At 47.3% G+C, this 23,886-nt stretch overlaps 1 protein-coding gene and 1 long non-coding RNA gene across 2 annotated transcripts; both read left to right on the top strand.

The window, feature by feature from the left end:
• Positions 1-2,322: 2,322 nt before the first annotated feature.
• LOC310680240 (uncharacterized protein) lies at positions 2,323-14,718 on the top strand (the record flags this gene model as incomplete). The annotated part of the gene is made up of 11 exons (XM_083446593.1): positions 2,323-2,333; positions 3,269-3,373; positions 4,830-4,952; positions 6,883-6,967; positions 8,157-8,223; positions 9,385-9,464; positions 10,815-11,003; positions 12,151-12,207; positions 13,042-13,188; positions 13,296-13,363; positions 14,342-14,718. The coding sequence occupies 11 exons, from the start codon at positions 2,323-2,325 to the stop codon at positions 14,505-14,507; spliced, it is 1,098 nt and encodes a 365-aa protein (XP_083302719.1). The 3' UTR covers positions 14,508-14,718.
• An 895-nt stretch (positions 14,719-15,613) lies between these two features.
• Positions 15,614-19,898, top strand: LOC310680749. The gene is made up of 3 exons (XR_014512905.1): positions 15,614-15,923; positions 16,628-16,707; positions 18,818-19,898. It is a non-coding gene; the product is annotated as an uncharacterized lncRNA (long non-coding RNA).
• Positions 19,899-23,886: the final 3,988 nt, after the last annotated feature.

Genomic DNA, 23,886 nt, shown 5'->3' with positions numbered 1-23,886 from the left:
TAACCATCCAGCCACAGCTTCCAAACATCTGGTCAGTGTGTCTGGGCCCGAGTCAGGATGGCCATCCATCAACAGATAGAGTTGGGTGTCATCAGCATACTGATGGCAACCTAGCCCAAAACTCCAGACAAGCTGGGTGAGGGGGCGCATAAAGATGTTGAAAAGCATCGGGGAGAGTATCGCACCCTGAGGTACTCCACACACCAAGGAGTGGCGCGATGACAATTCCCCCCCAAGCGCCACCCTCTGTCCCCGACCAGAGAGAAACGAGCGCAGCCATTGAAGAACTGTGCCCTGGATCCCCACGTCGGCAAGGTGGTGGTCCAGAAGTCCAGAGGTTTGTGATTGACCATGTCGAAAGCTGCTGACAGATCTAGAAGAATCAGCAGCCCCGACCCACCTCGATCTAGCTGTCTACGAAGATCATCTGTTAGGGCAACCAGAGCCGTCTCGATCCCATGGAATGGATCCAGAGCCGATGTTTCATCCAGAAACCCACCAAGCTGTTCAGCAACCGCTCTCTCAATCACCTTACCCAGGAACGGAAGATTCGAAACCGGGCAGTAATTGGATAGATCTAAGGGATCTAATGATGTTTTCTTTAAGAGCGGGAGCACCACTGCCTCCTTCAGTTCCCCTGGGAATGTCCCCGTGCCAAGGGACAAATTGATGATATCCCCCAGGAGGGCCCGCACCTTGTCTGGACATGCTCTAATCAGCCAAGACGGGCACGGGTCGAGAGGACAGGTTGTGGGCTTTCCAGCTCGGAGGAGTCTGTCCACATCGGCTGGGGATACCTGGTTGAAGTGGTCCAATACTGGACCCGAGGACAGTCGAGGGGCCTCCAGTTCCTTTATTGTATCCAAATAGGCAGGGAGGTCATGGCGGAGCAACAGGACCTTCTCCGCAAAAAAGCTCGCAAATGCCTCACAGCTGTGTGTCAAATTGTTATTTAAATTTAGCTGTCCTTCAAGGGACGTTAAAGACCTGATTATACTAAATAATTGCGCCGGGAGAGAGCTAGCGGATGCAATGGAGGCCAAGAAGTAAGACTTCTTAGCAGCCTTCACCGCCATCTCGTAGGTTTTCATAAAAGCCCTATAAGATGTTCTTGAGGCTCCGTCATGGGCACCCCGCCATACTCGCTCTAGCCGTCTGAGGTCCCGCTTCATTTTCCCGAGCTCCTCGGCAAACCAGGGAGCCCGGTTTCTGCGGGGTCGCAGAGGGCGCTTAGGTGCGATCTCATCGATGGCTGCTAGGAGCTGGGTATTCCAGCCCTCAACAAGCTCAGTCAATGAGTCGCCAGGGGGAGCAAGGTCCCGCAAGGCTTGATGGAATCTATCAGGGCCCATCAGCCTCTGGGGGCGAGCCCAAATCGGCTCGCCACCTAAGCAGGGTGGGGGTGGAAAGTCAATCCTGGCTTTCAGAGCATAGTGATCAGACCATGGCACCTTCATCAAAGGAGACATGATCACATCTATACCTACGCCAAAGATCAAATCCAGTGTGTGGCCTGCTTGATGTGTGGGGCCCGAAACAAACTGGGAGAGCCCTAGTGTCGCCATGGAAGACACCAGGTCCAGAGCCTGTGAGGAGGGAGTGGCATCAGCATGGATGTTGAAGTCCCCCAATACCAATAGGTTAGGGAACTCCAAGGCCCAGCCGGCCACCACCTCCAGCAGGCCTGACAGGGCGGCTGTTGGTGCGCTAGGTGGCCGGTACACCAGCCAGACAGCCAAGCTCACCTCGGAGCCCCACACTAGGCCAACACATTCAATGCCGGGGATCGATGGCGACGGTAGAGCCCTGAAAGGACAATCTTCCCGGATTAATAATGCCACCCCTACCACCGGCCCACAGTCCGCGACTGGTGGAGGACGGAGAAACCCGGGGGCACCATCTCTCGTAAGGTAACTGTTTCCCCTTCGCGCACCCAGGTCTCCGTCACACAAGCCAGGTCGACCCCCTGCGAGGTGAAGAAATCTCGCAGGGTGGCAGTTTTGTTGCCTATAGACCTGGCATTGCACAGCACCAGTGATGGAGGTGAGTAATCCTTGCTCACCCTACCCTGAGCATAGGACTTCACAGCACTGACACCCCAATAAATCTTACTTTTCCATTAGTCATAGCTTTGGATCCAGCACAGAGCAAGCTGGTCTCTGTGTCTCCAGCTTCCAGCCTGCTTCCTGCTCAGCTCAGACCCCAAAATCCTTCTCCTACCTAGCAGCCAGGTGAGGTGTGAGGAAGCCCCACCCATTAGCCTGGAGAGCCCCATCACTTAGCAGCAGTTCTTGCAGCCTGGCTCATTCTTTTGGGATGCTCATGAGGCCCAGGTAAGGCCATTGCCTTACACAGAAAATGGCCTGACCAGTTCAGCAACAGAGTCCTCTATTAGATTCTAAGTCTCACTGGGTCCAGGACCCCAAGAATTGGAAGAAGCAGTGGGGAGGAGGGGAGGGTTAGGTTGAATTTGGGAAATAAAATAATATATGGGACAGCGAAGGATATAATAGATTCTTATAGAATAGTAATATATTGTAACCTGAACAGAAGTTCAAAAGGGGAAGTAAATGTATTTTTAGTATTTTCATTATTGTAATAGTTATTATTATTTCTTATTGGTAGAAGGCAATGTTAACTTAGACTTCTTCGTTTTGCTGGCTGTATAATTTTCTTAAGTAAATAATAATAAAAAAAGAATTGGAAGAATTCAGGGCACCATCCAGACAGAGCCCCAAACCGACAACAATATTGTATGTGGCTCCCATTCAGTGTCCCAATGGATTGCGCTTTTATCCTTGGGGCAGAAGGCAGGTAAAACCCGAAGTTTCAGGCATCTTCCCACTTGGTGCTCGAAATATACGCAGAGTCGCAAAGTGATTTCATGCTCTTTATTCAGCTCATAGTGGTGAGGAGGAATGGAAGTCCCCTCAAAGTATCTGCTTTATATGCCTTATTTACACAACGGGCTGCACATGATTGGCTAATTCTGGACTTCTCCTGTAGGCCAATCAGGTTGTGGATTCACTTCTATCTGGAGCTGGATTGGGTGGCTCCTGCTGACCAATCAGACTGCTGCATTGTTCTAGGACCAATAAGACTGCTGCATTCTGAATCCTATTGTTCTAGGACTAATCAGACTGCTGCAGTTTGGATCCTATTGTTCTAGGACCAATCAGACTGCTGCCTTTTGGATCCTATTCAACTCAGTACATAACAGCGCTCCTCGCATAGACTGGGCCCCTATCTGAGTTTGTTCTCTTTGCAGGATGAAGGTGGAGACCCCGTATCTCCCAGCTGTCGAAATAGCCATGCAATCAAATGATTCCTTCAACATCCATCTCAGTGTGCAGTTCGGGATCTACTTTGAATAGTGAGTTCCTTGTAAGCATCTTCATTTTGGGAAACAGCCTTGAGGAACAAGAGTATGGAAACTCTCTGTAAGTCTGTGGAATTTGGGAGAAGGAGGAGCCCAACAATCTGTTCCTTAAGGATGCAGGATTCCATCCTCTCAGCTCAAAGGGGCTCCAAACAGTCCGAACAACTTTGAATGCCTTGCCATTGATCTCTGCAAACTAATCTAGGAACCTTTGTTTGCTGAAGACTGAGGCAGAAATATTCCAAAATTAATATGTAAGTGTAGGGACATTCATTTCTAGCTCCCAGCCCCTCAGGCCCAGTATGTTTGTAATTTAGGCTGATAGTACATTGTGCTACCTCACCAGCGATAAGCCCCAACTGGTGTCTTATGCAAAATGATTAATGCAAGGTTGTCTTTTGGTTTATAGTAATGTTCCATTGGAATTTGATTTGAACATGCAAAAAAGTTTTTAAAATCACTAAATTAGAAAAATAATAATCAAGCATTCTCCCCTTTTGTAAGATTTTTGTCATATATATATACCGTATTTTTCGCTCTATAAGATGCATCAGACCACAAGACGCACCTAGTTTTTGGAGGAGGAAAACAAGAAAAAAAAAATTCTGAATCTCAGAAGCCAGAACAGCAAGAGGGATCGCTGTGCAGTGAAAGCAGCTATCCCTCTTGCTGTTCTGGCTTCTGGGATAGCTGCGCAGCCTGCACTCGCTCCATAAGACGCACACACATTTCCCCTTAATTTTTAGGAGGGGAAAAGTGAGTCTTATAGAGCAAAAAATACGGTATATACACACACACATACACACACACACACCTCTGCTTTACTGGGTTGCTTATCTTGCCCAGACCTTAGAGAAAGTGGCTTCTCCATCTTCTATTATTTCTCCTAATGAACTAAGTGCAATAAATGAGAAATCTAATATATAAAAAGCAAGTGAGATTCTATACCATTTGGATGGAAACCTCCAAAGCTGCAGACTAAAATCAATGGAAAACTAAGACAAGCATGATGTTTTATTGAGCTTTTAATTCTGTTGGGAGCCACCCAGAGTGGCTGGGGAAACCCAGCCAAATGGGTGGGATATAAATAAATTATCATCATCATCATCATTATCATCAAGTAATGAGTGGAACATTATTGCCAGCTTCAAGAAAAGGGTGCCTTTTGGTCTAGACTCTTGGAGTGCTGGGTTTGGGTTGGGAAAGCCAAGTTCAAATCCCTAATTGGCCTTGAAGTTCAAGATGATGGACAGCCATCCGTCAGGGATTCCTTAGCTGTCCTTCCTGCATTGCAGCGTTGGATCACAGGACGCTTGGGTTTCCTTCTATGATTCGTACATTTTGTCTCTCAGGCTATGCTCACCAGGCTTCTGCGAGGCTAAAACTATTATCACTCTAAGTCTCCAAGTTGCGATAAATTATCTCTTTCCTTTTCCCCGGATGCCTTCAGCAAAGACGTTGAGATTCAAGTGACAAAGAACTTCTCCGCTGTTGCTAATGGAAGCAGCCATGGATTCCGCCTCCAGAGCTGCCACTCCAGTGCTGGGATATCGCACATCAAAACCTGGTACAAGTAAATATCCATTTGAGAGCATGGTCCAGCTTCTGGGGCAGGGAAAGGAGGGAGACAGACAAATTGGTCACTTGGGACACAGCATGGCAGGTAAAGGCACGAAACGGGAGTCTTCTCCAGGCATTTTGCTGAAGGGTTAGTCTGCAAACATTATGTCTCAAGGCAGCTTGAATCTGCACTCTGCTGAGGTTTTCCTGGGTATGGAATAGCCTTGCCAGTAAATCCTACCCAATTTCCCATGGGAAATGGAGGGCCATTGCAACCAGTTCAACCAGTGCCAGATTTACATATAAACTAAACAAGCTATAGCTTCGGACGTGGGTGGCGCTGTGGGTTAAACCACAAACCCTAGGACTGATCAGAAGGTCGGGGGTTCGAATCCCCACGACGGGGTGAGCTGCCGTTGCTTGGTCCTTGCTCCTGCCAAACTAGCAGTTCGAAAGCACGTCAAAGTGCAAGTAGATAAATAGGTACCACGCCAGCGGGAAGGTAAACGGCGTTTCCCTGCGCTGCTCTGGTTCGCCAGAAGCGGCTTAGTCATGCTGGCCACATGACCCGGAAGCTCCCTAGGCCAGTAAAGCGAGATGAGCGCCGCAACCCCAGAGTCAGCCATGACTGGACCTAATGGTCAGGGGTCCCTTTACCTTTAAACAAGCTATAGCTTAGGGCCCCACTCTCTCGGGGCCCCAAAAAAGTTAAAGGAAAAAAAACCTGGATGTACATTTCCAAAATATAAGATATAAAACAAATAAAATAAAACCTCCCTACAGCAACAGTCTTTTGTGTTGTGTCAGCTCCTATGATGTAAGTAATGGGCCCCGTCTGCTAGCCTGCTCCCTAAAACAGTGACAATTCGTTGCTGACAAAGGACAGCTGGACATATAAAGGGCCCCATTACATTCAGTGGCCTCATGAGGGCTTCATCAAACCTAAATCCAGTCCTGAGTTCAACTGTAATGACTGGATGCAGAATGACTCCAACAGCTGAAACTCCTAAATACGTGCTAATACTTGGTGCCACTGAGAACAATATCTAGAATAACAGAATTATATAATTGCAGAGTCCAAAACCCACATTATGCTTTTAAGCTGTAGCCTCAGACCCATCCTTGTTGTTGTTGAGTCGTTTAGTCATGTCCGACTCTTCGTGACCTCCTGGACCAGAGCACGCCAGGCACTCCTGTCTTCCACTGCCTCCCCCAGTTTGGTCAAACTCATGCTGGTTGCTTCGAGAACACTGTCCAACCATCTCGTCCTCTGTCGTCCCCTTCTCCTTGTGCCCTCCATCTTTCCCAACATCAGGGTCTTTTCCAGGGAGTCTTCTCTTCTCATGAGGTGGCCAAAGTACTGGAGCCTAAGCTTCAGGATCTGTCCTTCCTGTGAGCACTCAGGGCTGATTTCCTTCAGAATGGAGAGGTTTGATCTTCTTGCAGTCCATGGGACTCTCAAGAGTCTCCTTCAGCACCTGGCAAGCCACTGCAGTATCCCTGCCAAGAAAACTCCATGGACAAAGACAACAGGCCCATCCTAAGAACTCACAAAAGGCAATTTGTCACACACACCCCACTTTCGCTCATTGAATTTCAGCCTCAGAGTACGTTGCTTCTCCTTCATCTGTGGCACTTGGCCCTTCTGCTGGGATTGACTGGTCCTGTTCATTTGATTTGCAGACAACTGCTCTATTACCATTTATTTTTATTTACATACTGCTCTATCACCGCAGGTCTCAGGGCAGTTCACAAGATAAAATCACAATATAGAAACACGAAATGCACATTCAAAATAAAAACAAAAGCAATAACCCAAAAACCCACTCCCAACTCGTTTTTAAAAAGGCATTGGATGTTAATCAGTCAAAGACCAGGTCAAAGAGGAACTCGATCTTCTCCCAACTTTTCTCATTTTTGCTGCTGCCTTTATTTCCCTTCAGAACTGTCAAAACATTGAAGGAAGGCGTCACACCGATGGTGGAAAAGTCCCTGGATAAAAATCTTGTTCCTGTTTTGGATGCAAACGTAGGTCTTACCTAGAGTATTCTTGGGTGGGGTTGTATTTGAAGTATGGGATGCGGGTGGCACTGTGGTCTAAACCACTGAGCCTCTTGGGCTTGCCAGTCAGAAGGTTGGTGGTTCAAATCCACAGAACAGGATGAGCTCCTGTTGCTCTGTCCCAGTTTCTGCCAACCTAGCAGTTCGAAAGCACACCAGTGCAAGTAGATAAATAGGTACCACTGTGGCAGGAAGGTAAACGGTGTTTCTGCACGCTCTGGTTTCCGTCACAGTGTCCTGTTGCGCCAGAAGCAGTTTAGTCCTGCTGGCCACATGACCCAGTGGACAAACGCTGGCTCCCTTGGCCTGAAAGCGAGATGAGCGCCGCAACCCCACAGTCGCCTTTGACTGGACTTAACCATCCAGGGGTCCTTTACCTGTATTTGAAGCATTGGCTCAGAAGATCCTTTGTTGGCGCAACTCCTTGTGGCACAAGGGCTGGCACACATGGGGCACAAAGAAAGATGAGGAAATCTGGCAGCTCTGGTGTGAAGGAGTCTCATTGTTGTAAGCCAGAAAATAGCACATCTCCTGAGTTTACGCCAATAAAACTCAGAAACATGAGGAGTTAGGAGTCCAGCGTTGTTTATTGCAAAGCAATAGGTTGCAGTCGGATCGTGCCGCAAAACTGCAACCCTGCCCAGTGGTCCATGGTATTTCTAAAATTTCAAACAAAGCATTTCAATTTCCACCAATCATATACATCATTACCTCATTTCATGTTTAATACACATGCGCAATAAGCACTGGGAATTTCTGCTGATTAAGTTCTGATTCCCACCATGTTCTGTTACATTGTGTTAGTGTGCATGTTGGGGACCTGTGTTATGTGTAGCCATTTGCAACATGTAGCAACTTATCTTTGTGATTCACATATTAGTTGTATTTCTGCCCCAGTGGGTGGGTGGCGACTTGCAAAAATCATCAGTTTGATAAAGTAGAAAGGCTATTATAACTTCTCTACTGGAAGCACCCTCAAGGATTTACAGGGGTACACATTATCACATTTATTGTGGCCCTTTGGGCCACTGCCACATCATGACTCGTTAGCAGGCACTAATTGCACTGCTAATTGCAAAGACCACCCAAGACACCCCAACAGCCTGCAGCTCCGATGACAGCAGGCTCCCCTTCCTCTGCGGCTTTTCTCTTGCAGGCCTGTGACCCCTTGCTGTCATCCCTTTCTGACTCCGATGGTTTCCTGCTGGGCCTCCAGGACCTGGGTGAGTCCCTTCCTTTCTCCCTCAACACTTTTTCTTCCAAAACAGAGAAGCATCGAGTGGTTGCTCCTTGCCTCCACCTCACAGGCCCCATGCTAGAAGATGCAGCGTTAGGAGGCTAATAAAAGAACCATGAACGAAGGAAGGGAAATTGGTGGCAAATGGATGGTTTGCATTTGGTTAAATGTCCAATCTTCAAAATTGAAAGTGATAAATAATTTGAAACAAAACAAAATAAACATGGGGATTCATGCTGGGGTGTTTTTCACAATGGGCATCTGCAAAAAAAATCAGGGAAATTCGGGGAAATCTGCCTCATGGTTGTTTGGTTGAAGAAAAACAAATGAAACATTATTTCTTTACCCTAATTTATCCACAATCCATTCCATTATTGTAGATTTCGGAAAAGCCAGCACTGTATCAAAAGGGTGTGTGCTTTCATTTTTATTGTTTTAGTTTCTTATTCGTTGCATTTATATTCCTCCTTTTAATCCAAGGAGCACAAGCTGGCATGCGTAGTTCTCCACCTCCTCATTAGTTTAATGTTAAGTAACCGTCCAGCTCGCTTCCAACGCCATAAATCTTATCTCAGCAGAGAATTTCGTGCAGCGGTTGAAGAAGGCAGGAGAGTCAGTACCTTTCAATGAAGAATCCTGGAGCAAGCACTTTGGAACTCAGGAAAAAACTTTATTTACAAAAGAAAAGCCCTGGCGATAAAGCACACATGCTTTTATCTCCGGCATAAAGAAAACTTTACTCTAAACTTAACTCATATCAGCAAACACGCCCATGGCCACAAACTGAGTCTGCGAGTCAGGTCAAAAAGGGGGGCGGGGGGGAAACACACGGGTGAACTGACTATTTATACAAACTAACTCACATTCCTGGATGCTTAATGACTTCCAGCTGCTCAGTGGTTAGAGCGACTTGTTACCTCTTAACCCTTTAGTACCAACAACAACCTGCAAGGTAGGACAGGTTCAGAGATGGTGATGGGCCCAAGGTCACCCAGTGAGCTTATGGCCAAGTGGGGATTTGAACCCTGGCCTCCCAGGTCTCCTCAAGGCCAGGAGAGCTGTGTGCTCACGGGAGACATCCTCCAGGAGTCCTGAACCCACAACAATAAAGCCCTTTCTCCTTATCTCATTTTTGCCTTTTGTGCAGTTGACTTGTCACCTGCCGGGGTCCAGTATTCTCTCCAGAGCTTCCAAATACAAGACGATGTTCTCATCCTCGACCTGGGCGTAAGTACCTAGCATTTGCCTACAGGCGATCCTGCTTTGTCCAGAAAGAGATCAACGAGGGGACCTAATAGCTCAAAGCACTGGCAACCGTTTATGGGATTTGTTAGGTTTGTATTAGCTATTACAGCCTTTCTCAACCTGTGGGTCCCAGATGTAGTTGAACTACAACTCCCATCACCCCTAGCTAGCAAGGCCAGAGCTCAGGGATGATGGGAGTTGTAGTCTAACAACATCTGGGGACCCACAGGTTGAGAACCACTGTATTACGTAATTAGAAGGAGCACTTTATCAGTTCAGCACCAGATAGTAATCTTCTTTACGAGACCATAGATGTAAAGATTTGAGGCAATGTCCTAGGAGTCATTTGGTATCAGAACAAGTTGCTCAAGGAAGTTAATAGAATCGTAGAGTTGGAAGGGACCCAACTGGACCTTGGCAATGTAGCTATGTGGAACCTCAAAATCATCAGGCTTTATCCCCCTCTGGTGGGGTGGCCTAACCTGCAAATTACAGTGGTACCTCGAGTTATGAACACCTCAGGTTACAAACGCTTCAGGTTACAAACTCCGCTAACCTGGAAGAGTTACCTCGAGTTGAGAACTTTGCCCGAGGATGAGAACGGGAATCATGTGCCGGTGGCACAGCGGCAGTAAGAGGTCCCATTAGTGAAAGCACACCTCTAGTTCAGAACAGTTTCAGGTTAAGAACGGACCTCCGGAACGAATTAAGTTCGTAACTAGAGGTACCACTGTATATCCAATTCTGGCAGGAAAGGAAAGTTTCTCTTGAAGGAAATCAAAATTTAAAGAAGCCCTGTTCTAACCCCCCTGGAAGAACCTGTCTACAATTTGGCATGCTTAATCAACCCTGGACTGCCTCCTATGCTGATGGATTTCATCCACTTTTCTGGAAATGGGGGGAATTATAGGCATTTTTTGGTGCAAATCCTGAGAGCGTACCCTTATGGTATGCCTGCCCTGGAGGCCACCATCTCTCATAGACACCTCCTCTACATAGCTTTGTGAAAGTCTGTCATAATGCCAACATTCAAGGTCATGCATAGTGTCACAAACAAACATAGTACATCAACCACCTCTGAATATCAGTTTCTGGGGATTACAAGTGTGGTTGGCTCATCTCTTGATTTGGGTCTTAAAACAGGCATCTCATTGGCCAATGTGAGAAGAAGACGTTAGGGGGCTAGGTGGGCCTGATCCAGCAAGCTCTTCTGGTTTTCTTATGTAAGCACGGTGGCTCTAGCCGGGGCATCAACAGTGCTATAAGTAACAGGGAAAAGGCCGTTCAAGAGACGCATGAGAAACACACAACTCCTGCGGCTGCTGCTTTCAGCTCTCTGCAGGAGAAGGAGAAGCAGACGGCAGAGCAGAAGACAGGATTGCTGACCTCTTGAAGTCTCTTCCTCCAATGCAAGATGGAGCTCTTGCGGACGTTGCCATGACGGAAAACCAGCTGGGACAGAACTTTAACCAGCTCTTATACCCCTTTGAGCCCTTCATTGTGGACAAAGATCACAGAATGGTGAGTAGCGTTGTCTGTTGTAGCTGCATCTGGTTCCTTCCATTACCCTTGGCCCTGTAGGGCAGGCATATCCAACTTCCAAAAGACAGCGATCTCAAGGGTAAAGGTAAAGGGACCCCTGACCATTAGGTCCAGTCATGGCCGACTCTGGGGTTGTGGTGCTCATCTCGCTTTACTGGCTGAGGGAGCGGGCGTACAGCTTCCAGGTCATGTGGCCAGCATGACTAAGCCACTTCTGGCAAACCAGAGCAGTGCACGGAAACACTGTTTACCTTCCCGCCAGAGCGGTACCTATTTATCTACTTGCACTTTGACGTGCTCTCAAACTGCTAGGTTGGCAGGAGCAGGGACCGAGCAACGGGAGCTCACCCCGTCGTGGGGATTCAAACCGCCAACCTACTGATCTCACACTGAGAGCCAGTGTGGTGTAGTGGTTAAGAGCGGTAGTCTCGTAATCTGGTGAACCGGGTTCGCGTCTCCGCTCCTCCACATGCAGCTTCTGGGTGACCTTGGGCCAGTCACACTTCTCTGAAGTCTCTCAGCCCCACTCACCTCACAGAGTGTTTGTTGTGGGGGAGGAAGGGAAAGGAGATTGTGAGCAGCTTTGAGACTCCTTTGGGTAGTGATAAAGCGGGGTATCAAATCCAAACTCCTCTTCTTCTTCTGATCGGCAAGCCCTAGGCTCGGTGGTTTAACCCACAGCGCCACCCGCATCCCTTAGACAGCGATCTACTTCCACTATAAATAAACTGGCAGTGATCTACCCATTGGATTGACCAGAGTTGTTGAACTTTTTTTGGGGGGGGGGTAATGAGCAAAAATTGTTGACTGCAGACACCCCTGCTGTAGGGCAAACTCTGGGCCCATGCAAGACTTAAATTCACTTTGCATCTCCTCCTCAATCAGAACTGCTTGAAATGGCTTTGAATTTCTTCTAACACTAATCCAACACATGGATGTTCTTGTTTTCAGAGGGGGTTTTAAATAGCAAGTTAGCTCACGAGATAATAAGGCCAAAGTGTGGCTCAGCCAAATGGAGATTAGTTTAGCTGAGGGGAAGGACAGTCAGCAGAATGGTGAAGAATGAAAGTCCCCTTCTCTGCTCTGACCTTCTCCATTGATTTCTCATTCCATGTACATCTCCCAGGGCTATTGCCTGTTGGAAAGTCTTTTGCCTGCACTTCCAGCGCACATTTCTTATACGGTGAGTACATTGCATTAGTGCAGCTCAGCTTTTAAACATGGTTTTCCCTTCTGAAATTTCTTTGTCTTTTTTTAAAAATGATTTTTAATGAAGCTTTCTCATATAAATGAGAAATGCATAATAAGAAACAAAAACAGGCATAAGAAATCTTGTGAACTTAGTCTTGGGACTTCCTCTTGATGCTCCCACAAACAAATCAAAGCAGCCGGGCAACACGAAGACAGGAAAGATGGAGAAACAGCAACCGGGAAGACCAAAGGAGGTAATTTATAAATTTTTGAGTTCAAGATCAAAAGTGTTTAGGTTTAATACCAGTCTGTAATGGACGATGAGGATGTTGGGGTGTGGGGAGACAACTGCTCACTGTTGTCACAAAACAGATTCAACAAATGGAAGTTGCCATCTCTGCATTAGGAAATGCGATTAAATTTCCCCCATTCCTTATTAAACTTTTGGTCTTCCTGATTTCTGATTCTTCCAGTCATTTTAGCCATTTCAGCATAATCCATCAATTTATAACTTATCTTAAAGACCACTGTAAACAGCTAAAATCTTTAGTAGGATTAGAATATCACTTGTAGTTTAATGGTGAATTTTGGGTACAATGGAGAGATAAAAAGATCAGGATTATTATAAAAGATGCAGGAGGAAATGATTAACAGTCGGACCCACAAAAGGGAGGAGGGAAGTCCAAGAGACTCCTTGGAATCTAGTTTTTAATGTTGTATGTTGGGTATGTGGCTGTAAAAATTCAATCTGAAAAACCAAATAAATAAATTTCTAAAAAATAAACAAAGAGCGATTTATATTTCCATTTAAACTGCGTCTCTGCAGGAGCTGAACGACTACCTGGTGAACATAACGGCTTGTGGGCCACCTAAATTCCTTGTGGTCTGTACTAAATCTTATGTGACCCATCCATTAAAGATGGAGGTGTTCAATATCAAGGAACTGGAGGTCGCCGTTTGGACTCTGACCAATGTGAGTTCCAGTCTGGGGAGTCTTCTGGAGAACATTTTTGGTCCATCAGCACCGTCTCCCTCCACTGAACGGACCTTCTCTTGTTTTCTCTCTCCCTTTCATGGCAGGATTACCGGTTTTTAGCTGATATTTTCATTGCAGACAACAAGCTGAAGCTCTCGTTAACTCTAGACAGGTAACAAACACCCTGACGCCCTATTCAGCGTCATTGCCTCTTGACGTACTTGGTAGAACTTCTTGCTTGCATGTGCAGGATGATAGAAGCAAAAGGTTGCATGCCGGTAGATGCTGCTGCTGCTGCTGTTTAATTTATATACCAATTAATTACCAGGATGGTTTCTATGTGATTTACAAGTATAAGAGCAATCAGAAAGCACACATAACTGAAGTACACACTACAACAATTCCATCAAAACAATAAAGCAAGCTAGTCAAAACAGTACAACATACTGCTTAACACCGTCATTTCTAAGCAGTGTGCCGTAAGATTACCTCTTCTGAAATCTCCAATAAAATCAGTTAAGATTGAACATACAGACAGAAGCCCCAATTAAAATGGGGCGCTTTGCTCACGTGAGTCGAGTGGCAGAAGCCAAAGGCTACGAGTAGTTGGAGATGACGGTTTTCATCCATAGATGAGAATAATAATGAAGTAATAATTCAAGGCCTTGAAGGGTTGTTAGAAAAGTGGAGCGCAAGGGGCACAGCACACAGCTCTTTTCTGAAACAGAAGACTCTGGTCAGGGGCCTCAGGTGGAAGAGCTGAGGGGCCCCGCCGCCTCCCAGGATGGGCCACCCAAGGCACTCGCCTCCAAATGCCTAGTGGTAGGAGCAGCTCTGCCCCATGTCCTGCTCTCCTATATCAGGGGCAACCAGGATATAGGTCACGTTTTGCAGGGCATAGTGCAGACTGGTGGGCTCAGATGGGCACTGGAAGATAGTTGTTGCTAAGAGTCCAAGCTCAGATTTTTTTTCTGCTGCGAACCACCCTGGGATCTTCGGATGAAGGGTGGTGTATATATATTTAATTAATAGATATGGATTTTTGACCCTTGATGGGAAGCTTCAGATTCGGGGGGGAATCACGCACAATGCAGTTGACGGGGATCTTGTGCTAAGCCACTTCTAACAAGCATTTCCTTTTCCCTCGCAGTGGATTTCTGGACTGGGGAGGCGAAATCGTAAGCTCTTCCACCTATTCTAATACATTCTGTCGTATAGCAAGATCAATTTCTTTAGCCCTGTTTTGCTTGACCTTCCTCACAGTCCCTCTTCAGAGAATCACGGCAAAGGCCATGATTGGGCTTAAAAGCTTCTAAGTGTCTTGCCCAAGGCACTCAGCCAGTTCATGGCCAAGCAGGGATTTGAACTCAGGACTTCAGAGGCTGACTTCTCTGCTCTTTCCACCCGCTGGTGCTGCTTCTGTTCAGTCTAAGGTTTTGTTCATGGGTGATGTCAGGATTTGCAGTGGCCGACAGTTATGTTCTGGGCCCAGTGCCTTGGCTGCTCCTGGCCTAGCTCAAAGGAATTGAAATACAGTGGTGCCTCGCAAGACGAAATTAATCCGTTCCGTGAGTCTCTTCGTCTAGCAGTTTTTTTGTCTTGCGAAGCAACCCTATTAGCGGATTAGCGCTATTAGCGTTTTAGCGGCTATTAGCGGCTATTAAGGGCTTAAGGGATTAGCGGATTAGCTGCTAAAAGGCTATTAGCAGTTTAGCGCCTTAGAAAAAGGGGGTGGGGAGCGAAAAAACCCCTCAAGAATCGCAAGACATTTTCGTCTTGCGAAGCAAGCCCATAGAGAAATTTGTCCTGCGAAGCACCTCTGAAAATGGAAAACCCTTTCGTCTAGCGGGTTTTCCGTCTTGCGAGGCATTCGTCTTGTGGGGCACCACTGTATACTCGGAATTGAGAGTGGATTTCATGCTCTTCATTCAGCTCATAGTAATGAGGAATGGAAGTTCCCCTGAAATGTCTGCTTTATATACATTATTTACACAATGGGCCCCACGTGATTGGCTAATTCTGGGATTCTCCTGTAGGCCAATCAGGTTGCGGATTCATTTCTGCCTGGATTGGGTGGCTCCTGTGGACCAATCAGACTGCTGCATTCTGGATCCTATTGTTCTAGGACCAATAAGACTGCTGCATGCTGCATCCTATTGTTCTAGGACCAATCAGACTGCTGCATTTTGGATCCTATTGCTCTAGGACCAACCAGACTGCTGCATTCTGAATCCTATTGTTCTAGGACCAATCAGACTGCTGCATTTTGGATTCTATTCAACTCAGTACATAACAGGAATGTTCTCCCTAACTACAGTATATTTACTTATTTGTTAAATTGTGTATTTGTTAAATTTATATCCCTCCACTCCTCCCAAAGAGCTCAGGGTGGCAAACGCATCTGGGATAAAAACAGGAGGGTTTTGCAGGAGGGGAAGGTGACGCTCTTCCCAAGGCACCACAACTGATTAATGGGAAGAAGGGAGGTGTCAAAAGGATTGTCCATCTCTGGAGCAAAGTGCCTTGAGATGGCTCTTCATGCTGACTCTCCATTGAAGCCACATGGATTATGGTACTGTTGGACCTGGTGAGATGCCTCCCTTTCCATGCTGCTTCCTTGCATTGCTGATCACATCTCTTCTTCTAGAGGGACCGGCTCCGCGGACGTGCATACGACGCTGTGGAAACGCTGGAGAACGTGCTGAACCATGAGAGTCCTTTTCCAATGTTGGGTAAGAGTTGTGGGGCACCAAGGTGACGTTGACTCAAGTACAGTCACAGCCTTGATCACTTTTGAGGTTTCCTTCCAAGCCATCGCTTCAGCCCCAAACCACAAAGCTTGCTTGTTGGGTAGCACCGATGGTTGAACTGAAGCCTTCATCTGATCCTCAGTTCAGCCAAGCTCTCTGGAGAAACACCCCTTTGTGGCTGTGTAGAAGCCGTAAGGGATGTGGGTGGCGCTGTGGTCTAAACCAGTGAGCCTAGGGCTTACTGATCAGAAGGTCGGCGGTTCGAATCCCCGCGACGGGGTGAGCTCCCGTTGCTCGGTCCCTGCTCCTGCCAACCTAGCAGTTCGAAAGCACGTCAAAGTGCAAGTAGATAAATAGGTACCGCTCCTGCGGGAAGGGAAATGGCGTTTCCGTGCGCTGCTCTGGTTCGCCAGAAGTGGCTTAGTCATGCTGGCCACATGACCCGGAAGCTGCCTGTGGACAAAGGCCGGCTCCTTCTGCCTATAGAGTGAGATGAGCGCTGCAACCCTAAAGTCGTCTGCGACTGGACCTCACGATCAGGGGTACCTTTACTTTTACCTAGAAGCCCTAATGTCAAGGAGAGAGGAACGTGGTACTACCCACCCCTCCTCAATCTGGCCTAGTGACATGAACCAGGATGCCTTCTGTTGGCCCAAATTGGTGCATGCTGTGTTTCTTCTCTCCAGATTACCTGCAGCAGGAGCTCCCCTTGCCACTGGTTCCAGACATTGGCGAAGTGATGAAGATGGAAGATCCGTGCTATAATGTGAGCCTTTGGCATTTAGTCCATGGTTCAGGATGCAGGCTTTGACCGATGCAGCCCTGGAGGGTCTTAAGGGGCAGGAATAACCATACTTTAGAGGTCCCAGGCCCTAAGGAAGTCAGATTATCCTCCACCAGGGCCTTCTCAGTGATGGCTCCGACCTGGTGGAATGCTCTGTCCCATGAGACCAGGGCCCTGCAGGATTTAACCTCCTTCCGTCAGGCCTGTAAGACAGAGCTATTCCACCTGGCCTTTAATTTAAATTCAGCATGATCTTTTATTTCCCTTCTCTTCCTTCCTCCTCCCCTTTTATGAACATCACCCGCTCTGAGACCCCACAGCTAATTCTCTCCTGGTCTCCTTGCTGGCCCAAGTAGGACCAATTCAGCCAGCTAGTTCCTGGGGATTATCTCATGCTTATTTCCCCTAAATTGATTTTTGAATTTTATTGTTATTCATGTTTTTATACTGTATTTTATGCTGCTTTTACAATTAAGTGTTATAAATCTGCCCGGTTTTTGAACCAGGAAGGGCGGAGTATAAATAAAAATTTATATAACTTATATTTATAGGAATAGCCCTGGAGTGCCGCAGGGGGCTTTCCACAAAGTCTCAGCCTGCAGCTCCCTGCCGCAGTTCAGCAGAGCAGGCGCTCTTAGGTAGGAAGCCCTGATGGCAAGAGATGAGTTATTGCGCAAGTGTGCAGGGGGAACCCACAGCCAGGCCAGCAGGCAGCAGGAGAGGGGCTGCTGAAAAGAGGGAGAGGGGGAGATCTGGGGTGCAGGGGTGGTATTCTCCTGAAGCAATGGCCTCTGCAGGGGCAAGGCAAAGGCACCTTGGACAGCTGAGGCTGGAGACCTCCATAGCAAAAGGGCCAGGTCCTGTTTCAGCAGCAGCCCAGGAGTTGCAGTTTTATCATGCTTGCTAGCTAAACCTTCCCCAGGGACTGCCTGCCCTGCTTTGCCATCTGAGGTGAAACATGAAAGTCACCACCACCGAGGCCCTCCCCCGAAGCCTCGCTAACAAGAGTTGTATGGCTGTGGTGGCAGCTTACAGTGAGATCTTGTTAAATATAATAATAATAATAATAATAATAATAATAATAATAATAATAATAATTTATTATTTATACCCCTCCTTCCAACAAAGTATTAAAATACAGTAGTCCGTTAAACATTAAAAGCTTCCCTAAACAGGGCTGCCTTCAGATGTCTTCTAAAATTCTGGTAGTTGTTCTTCTCTTTGATATATTGTGGGAGGGCGTTCCACAGGACGGATGCCACCACCGAGAAGGCCCTCTGCCTGGTTCCCTGTAACTAGGCTTCTCACAGCAAGGGAACCACCAGAAGGCCCTCGGCGCTGGACCTCAGTGTCCAGGTAGAACGATGTGGGTGGAGATGCTCCTTCAGGTATACTGGACCGAGATCTTGCTGGACGTCGTCTCCATGCAACCCTGCTGGCAGCAACCCTGCCCCGTGGAACTCTGCTGCCTGAGGCAGCTGCTTCCATCTTCTTCATGGGCAGCCCGGCCCTGAGCTTCACTGAGCTGAGTTGCTTCATTTAAAGGAGTCCAGTCTGCTTTAAAAGGCATCAACTCCGGTGGAGTCACGGAGACTGTGGTTCCCCTAGGACAGGGGACTCTTCTCAGCCAGCAAGCCACAAACCCTTGTGTCTCACTTTCTGGGGAGGGGGGTTGCACATACCACTGGTTATGGGTGAGGCCAGAACCAGGAGAAGGTCTAGGCATGGTTGTGACGCTGAACTTTACACGGTCAGCTAGTTTGCAGCCATGCAGAAGGCCAGAGGTTTGGACACGCTTTCCCCCTCTATCCAGGACAGTGTGAGGCATGGCCAGGATTCAAGAGCACCCTCTAGCCCAGAGAAAAGGCCTCAGGAGGGCATGAAGGAGGGCATGGAAAGGCTGCAGAGGCAGCAGGGAAAAGGAGGGAATCTTAGCAGAGTCCTGTGGCTCCAGGAATCAGGGGGCAGAGGGTGGAAGTCCGCTGGGAAGGGCTCAAAAAGCAGAGTTGCAGGAGAGAAATCTTTGGGAGAAAACATCACACTCCGGGAATCGGATGGGCACATTTTGAACTCTCCTTTTTCTTCGCTATAGGAATTCCTCTTGCTTTCTATAATCGCAAAGTAAAGATGTCCTCTGGGGTCCTGCTTGAAAACCAAGAAGCCAGAATCGTCTCTCACCACTTCCGTTCCCTTTGAGGCCATTTCCTTCAGTAGCACCAACCAGCAGCAGGAAATGGTTCTGCCTCCAAACTTGGAAAGCCTAGGATTTCTGTAGCAAAGGCCTCTCTTAGGGTTTAAATTGCTTAAAAGGTCTGTGTTGTGGCAGGAGGCAATGGGCAGTGCAAGGTGGGAGCCACACACGGGGTCCTGAATGCTCCTCTTGGTGAAGCAGCACCCATTGATTTGACTGGAGCTTCCTTGAAAGTGCTTTCAAGTGGCTAGTGCCCAATGGGGAGACAGTGGTATTTCCCATTGTATCAATCCCTCTTAATGGATGAAATGAGCATGGAGGTCTCCAGATCTCCTTCGATACTCCAACCACCACTTAGCAGGCGCTTGCCCAGTGTTATAAGAATTTAAGGTCTCAAATATATAAATTAAATGTTCATAAACTTACAGGGCAAACACATGCATAAGTATGTAAACCAAGTGTCTGAAACATAGCTGTCAACTTTTCCCTTTTCTTGCGAGAAATCCTATTCGGAATAAGGGAATTTCCCTTTAAAAAAGGGAAACATTGACAGCTATGGTCTGAAACAGTACGGGAGAACAATCCTGAAACCATTTTGACTCTCCCAAATTGACCTCAAATGTTTCTCTGCAAGGAGGAAGGAAATGGGAAAGACTCTCCGTTGTCTTTTGCTTATTGCTTTTGCGCATTTGTGTATGAATAGGGTGAGCCTGTGACCTGGATTCAGGAATTAAAGTATTTACCATCACAAAAGAATGGCCGGGCTGCCCAGGTAAAGCAATCAGTGACCATTGTCAGGTATCCTAGCAGGCAGGAATTCTGTTGTAGACCGCCTCCTTCTGTGATGTATGTATGATGTTTGGGGGTGGTCTTGAGCTACAGGGTAGGCAATTTCAAAAGTCTATAGTCTGCACACCATTGTTCTGGGTTCCCTCTCCCTCCTGCGTGTGAGAGGAGCACCCTGTTGCAACAGATCAATAAAGATGAGGCTTACTAGCTGCTTTGCTTCTCAATATTCTCTGGTTGGCCTCTGTTATTTTCTCCTACCAATAGGGAACCTACTCTATATGGGCTCTTGGGTACCCCAATAAGCAAAAAGGAGCAGGTTTTGTTTACAGCACCAGCAAAATATATTGTTTACTGCTACTGCTATTGTCTCACATCTCTTTCATCTTGTTCTTCTGTTCAACAATTACTAATCTGTTATCCCAAACTACATGAAGTTTTACATCAAGGAAGCCCTCTGCATTCATGAACACTTTGCTTCTCCTGCATTTGTATGGTTGTATCTTCCCATTTTTGTATCTTTCCCAGTAGTGATGCATGGAAGTGAAAGCTGAAAGAAGGCTGATCACCGAAGAATGGATGCTTTTGAATTCTGGTGCTGGAGGCGACTCTTGAGAGTCCCATGGACTGCAAGAAGATCAAACCTCTCCATTCTGAAGGAAATCAGCCCTGAGTGCTCACTGGAAGGACAGATCCTGAAGCTGAGGCTCCAAGACTTTGGCCACCTCATGAGAAGAGAAGACTCCCTGGAAAAGACCCTGATGTTGGGAAAGATGGAGGGCGCAAGGAGAAGGGGACGACAGAGGACAAGATGGTGGGACAGTGTTCTGGAAGCTACAAACATGAGTTTGACCCAACTGCGGGAGGCAGTGGAAGACAGGAGTGCCTAGCGTGCTCTGGTCCAGGGGGTCAGGAAGAGTCGGACACGACTGAACAACTAAACAACAACAACAACATCTTCCCATTACTTCCCAAATTAGTATTCTGGTAGAGAGGGAGACCCAAATGCCTGCCAGATAAATACTAAACTCCTAAGCACCTAAACCTACTGCTTTATGCTTCTCTGCACTCGTTCATGCATGCACTCTGGCATTTTAGATCTTGATGTCAAAAGTCAGTGCGCACAACGTGGACAAGTTACACTGGCATAGGCTTACAGAGGGGAACTCAGGCCCTGCAAAGTTGTTCATTCCCTGGGGTTCCTCACACTGAACTGAATGGGAAACAACAGAGAAAAGAGAGGTTTGCTGGGAAGGAAGAGAAGCTAGTATTGAGCCCTGAAATTTGAGGGGAATGATTTCTTCATGGTTAAGCTACTGGGGTGCTGGGATGGGGAGTAGAAATTATGCAGAACAATGATCAAGGTAAAGGGATCTTCTGGGTTCTGCCAGGGACTCCAGCTTTCTCACTGGGGAACTCGCAAATGAAATTAAATCCAGTGTGCAAACGTCTCAAAACATGTGTCATGTTGCAGAATTTAAAGTGTTTACTGAGTTTCCTCTGTGAGCCAGCCAAAATAAGGAGTTGCCTAAATTAGGATAGAGCAGCGCTTTCCAAACTTTGTTGGTGTGTCGGCTGCAGCGTGGAGGTGTGTTGGGTCTCGCTGGACCAACCAGCCATTTTACCTTAGTACAATTACTGGTGCCACCCAGACATTGGTGGCAGCAGCAGGAAGGGAAAAGCTGGCCGGTTTTGTTTGCTAACTTGCTCCTTCCTTTGCCAAATGCATTTTCAAATGCTGCTTTTTTGAGGAAAGTTGCTTGCTTGCTGTCCCTTTAAAAGCCACCCAGCAGTTAGTCTGGCCCAATATCTCCACTTTGGCTCTGGCCCTTCCACCTGCTGGCTGTGGGGAGACCAAAATGGGGGGCATCTCTCAGGAACTCCCTACCAATGGTGGGATGAAGGGGCTGCCCATGAAATGGGGGGGCTCTGCCTGTGCCAGAGGGACCCCCTTGGCCAAGGGCTCCTTCTCACCTGGAGGTACCTTGGGACCCCCAAGAGTCACCTAGTCAACAGGTGTGGAGAGAGTCCTCTTTTCAAGGAAGGGAGGACTAGAATTAGGAGGGGGCTGAATACGCAGATATTAATACACAGCCATCCTTTGAAATTTACACTCCCCCCAGTTTTTGCAGTGCAGTCCTCTGGCCAAGAAATTTGTACAAATAGATAGATATTAAGATAAAGGGAAAATAACTAGGAAAGCATGTTATGGGAGGAGAAATTGCTTTGCAAAACTGTCCATGTTAGGAAGCATTGCACGCAACCCTGTGTATATCCGGAGAAATGTACACTGAACTGTTGATGAGTTTCCCTGGGGACTTGCCCCCCAGATCCCGAATGCAGGGAAATGAGAAACAGAGAAATGGGCGTCAGGTTCTCTCCTCCGTCCGGCTCCGAGTCCTGCTATTCTAAGCAGCCATGACTGGGGTTGGGGCTCAGGTGCGAGGCGAGGGCAAATGCACATCCTTCTCCTCAGGGACAGCCTTGCTCAAGCCGGGCTGCCAAGGGACTCCTTTTCCCGGCAGTGCCTGATCCTGGCCTCTCTCCTCCTCTCTCTGGACTCTGATAGGATTCCTGCCTTGGGATCCCTTCTAACTCTCCCCTGGCCAGAGAAGGAAGCCTCTGAGCTTAGTCTGAGGGGAAACAGATCCCCCCCATTCTGTTCTGCAGGGGAGGGACCCGCCTTGCAGGGCTGGTTTTGGCTGCCTCCGGCTTCTCTGAGCAGCCCCAAAGTTGGCTTTTCCAGAAGGAAGGTGGGACCACAAACCTCCCCAATCTCCTTCCATCTCGTCCAGGGAACTGGCGGCTTCCCCCACCGTTTTCAGCTTTTTATCCCAGATGTGAGGAGACATGTTTCAAGAGCTGTTCCCAAACTATCCGTTGCTTGAGTTCCTCCAGCGCTTGACCCTTCCTTCCCTCAGCCAGGCTCCGGAGGCCATAGCTGGGCATAAGTTTCCCCAGGTTTCCTCTTAATTTCTCCCAAATGTTTTCCTGCTCTGCTCAGTCGTCAGCCCCAGTCCAACTCTCCCTCATTCTTTAAAGAGTCCATAATCGGCGGTTTCCTCATCCCTCATTTCTGAGTAAATCTCCCTAAGGAGATCCTTCATTCTGGCCTCATCCAGAAGCTCTGAATTTGGTTCTCTCAAAACTGAACAAAAATGCTTCTATATCATCTCCTTTTTGAAATTTTGCTTGTTCCACTGAGGTAACTTCCCCACTTCTCTGTGGAACCAGTCATTCTGCTCTAAGCTGTATTTTTCGCATTTTAAGATTATACATTTCTTTTTCACATTCCGCCTCTTTCTCTCTCTCCCTTTCTCTGTCAGCTGCCTGTATTTTCGCTAACCGAATCGGCTTGTTCTTGTTCTGCTTGTGTTTTGACCTCTCTCTATTTATCCTCTGCCTTGCATTTTGGCTAACTGAATCTGTTTTTCTGCTTCTGTTCTGCTTTCCATTTCAAGTTCTATCTCCTGACCAGAATTTCCCTCAGAAATCGCTCCTCCAGACTGAGCCTGACTGCCTCCTCTTGCCTTGGAGGTTTATGAGAAGCTATCATTTCCTGACAGGAATTTCCCCTCACCAAAGTATAACACACTTTCTTCTACTTTAGGGGATTTTATTTCCTATCAAAATGCTCCACCAATTGCAGCGAGCCCAGTCTTAACCGCTGCTTAATTTTAGGAAGAAAAGCTCTCTCATATTGGAGACTTAGGGAGATGTTAAACTACATCCTCTGCTTTTTGATATCCTGGAATATTTCTTTGTTCCGCTGAGGTAACTTCCCCACTTCTCTGTGGAACCAGCAATTCTGCTCTAAACTGTATTTCTTGCATTTTAAGAGGAAACCTTTCTTGTTCTTGGTCTGCCTCTCTCTCCCTTTCTCTGTCCCCTGCTTCCATTTTAGATAACTGAATCTGCTGCTCTACTCAAAGCCTGGCTTGTTCTTCTGCTTGATTTTGGCCACTTTTTCTTTATCTTCTGCCTGTATTTCGGCTAACGGAATCTGTTTTTCTGCTTCTGTTCTATTTTCCATTTGAGGTTTGATCTTTGTAAGTTCAAACTCCTGACCAGAATTTCCCTCAGAAGTCTCTGCTTCTGACTGAGTTTCTCCTCCTGCCTCTGGCTGCCATTTCCTGACAGGAATTTTCCCTCACAGAAATCTAAAACACTTTCTTCTGCATGTG

The sequence above is a fragment of the Podarcis tiliguerta genome (assembly GCF_965153285.1).
Source record: "Podarcis tiliguerta genome assembly, chromosome: 6".
In the NCBI taxonomy this organism is placed as follows: Eukaryota; Metazoa; Chordata; class Lepidosauria; order Squamata; family Lacertidae; genus Podarcis; species Podarcis tiliguerta.
The sequence above is the reverse complement of the archived record's forward strand: the minus strand, read 5'-3'. Positions and strand labels throughout refer to the sequence as shown.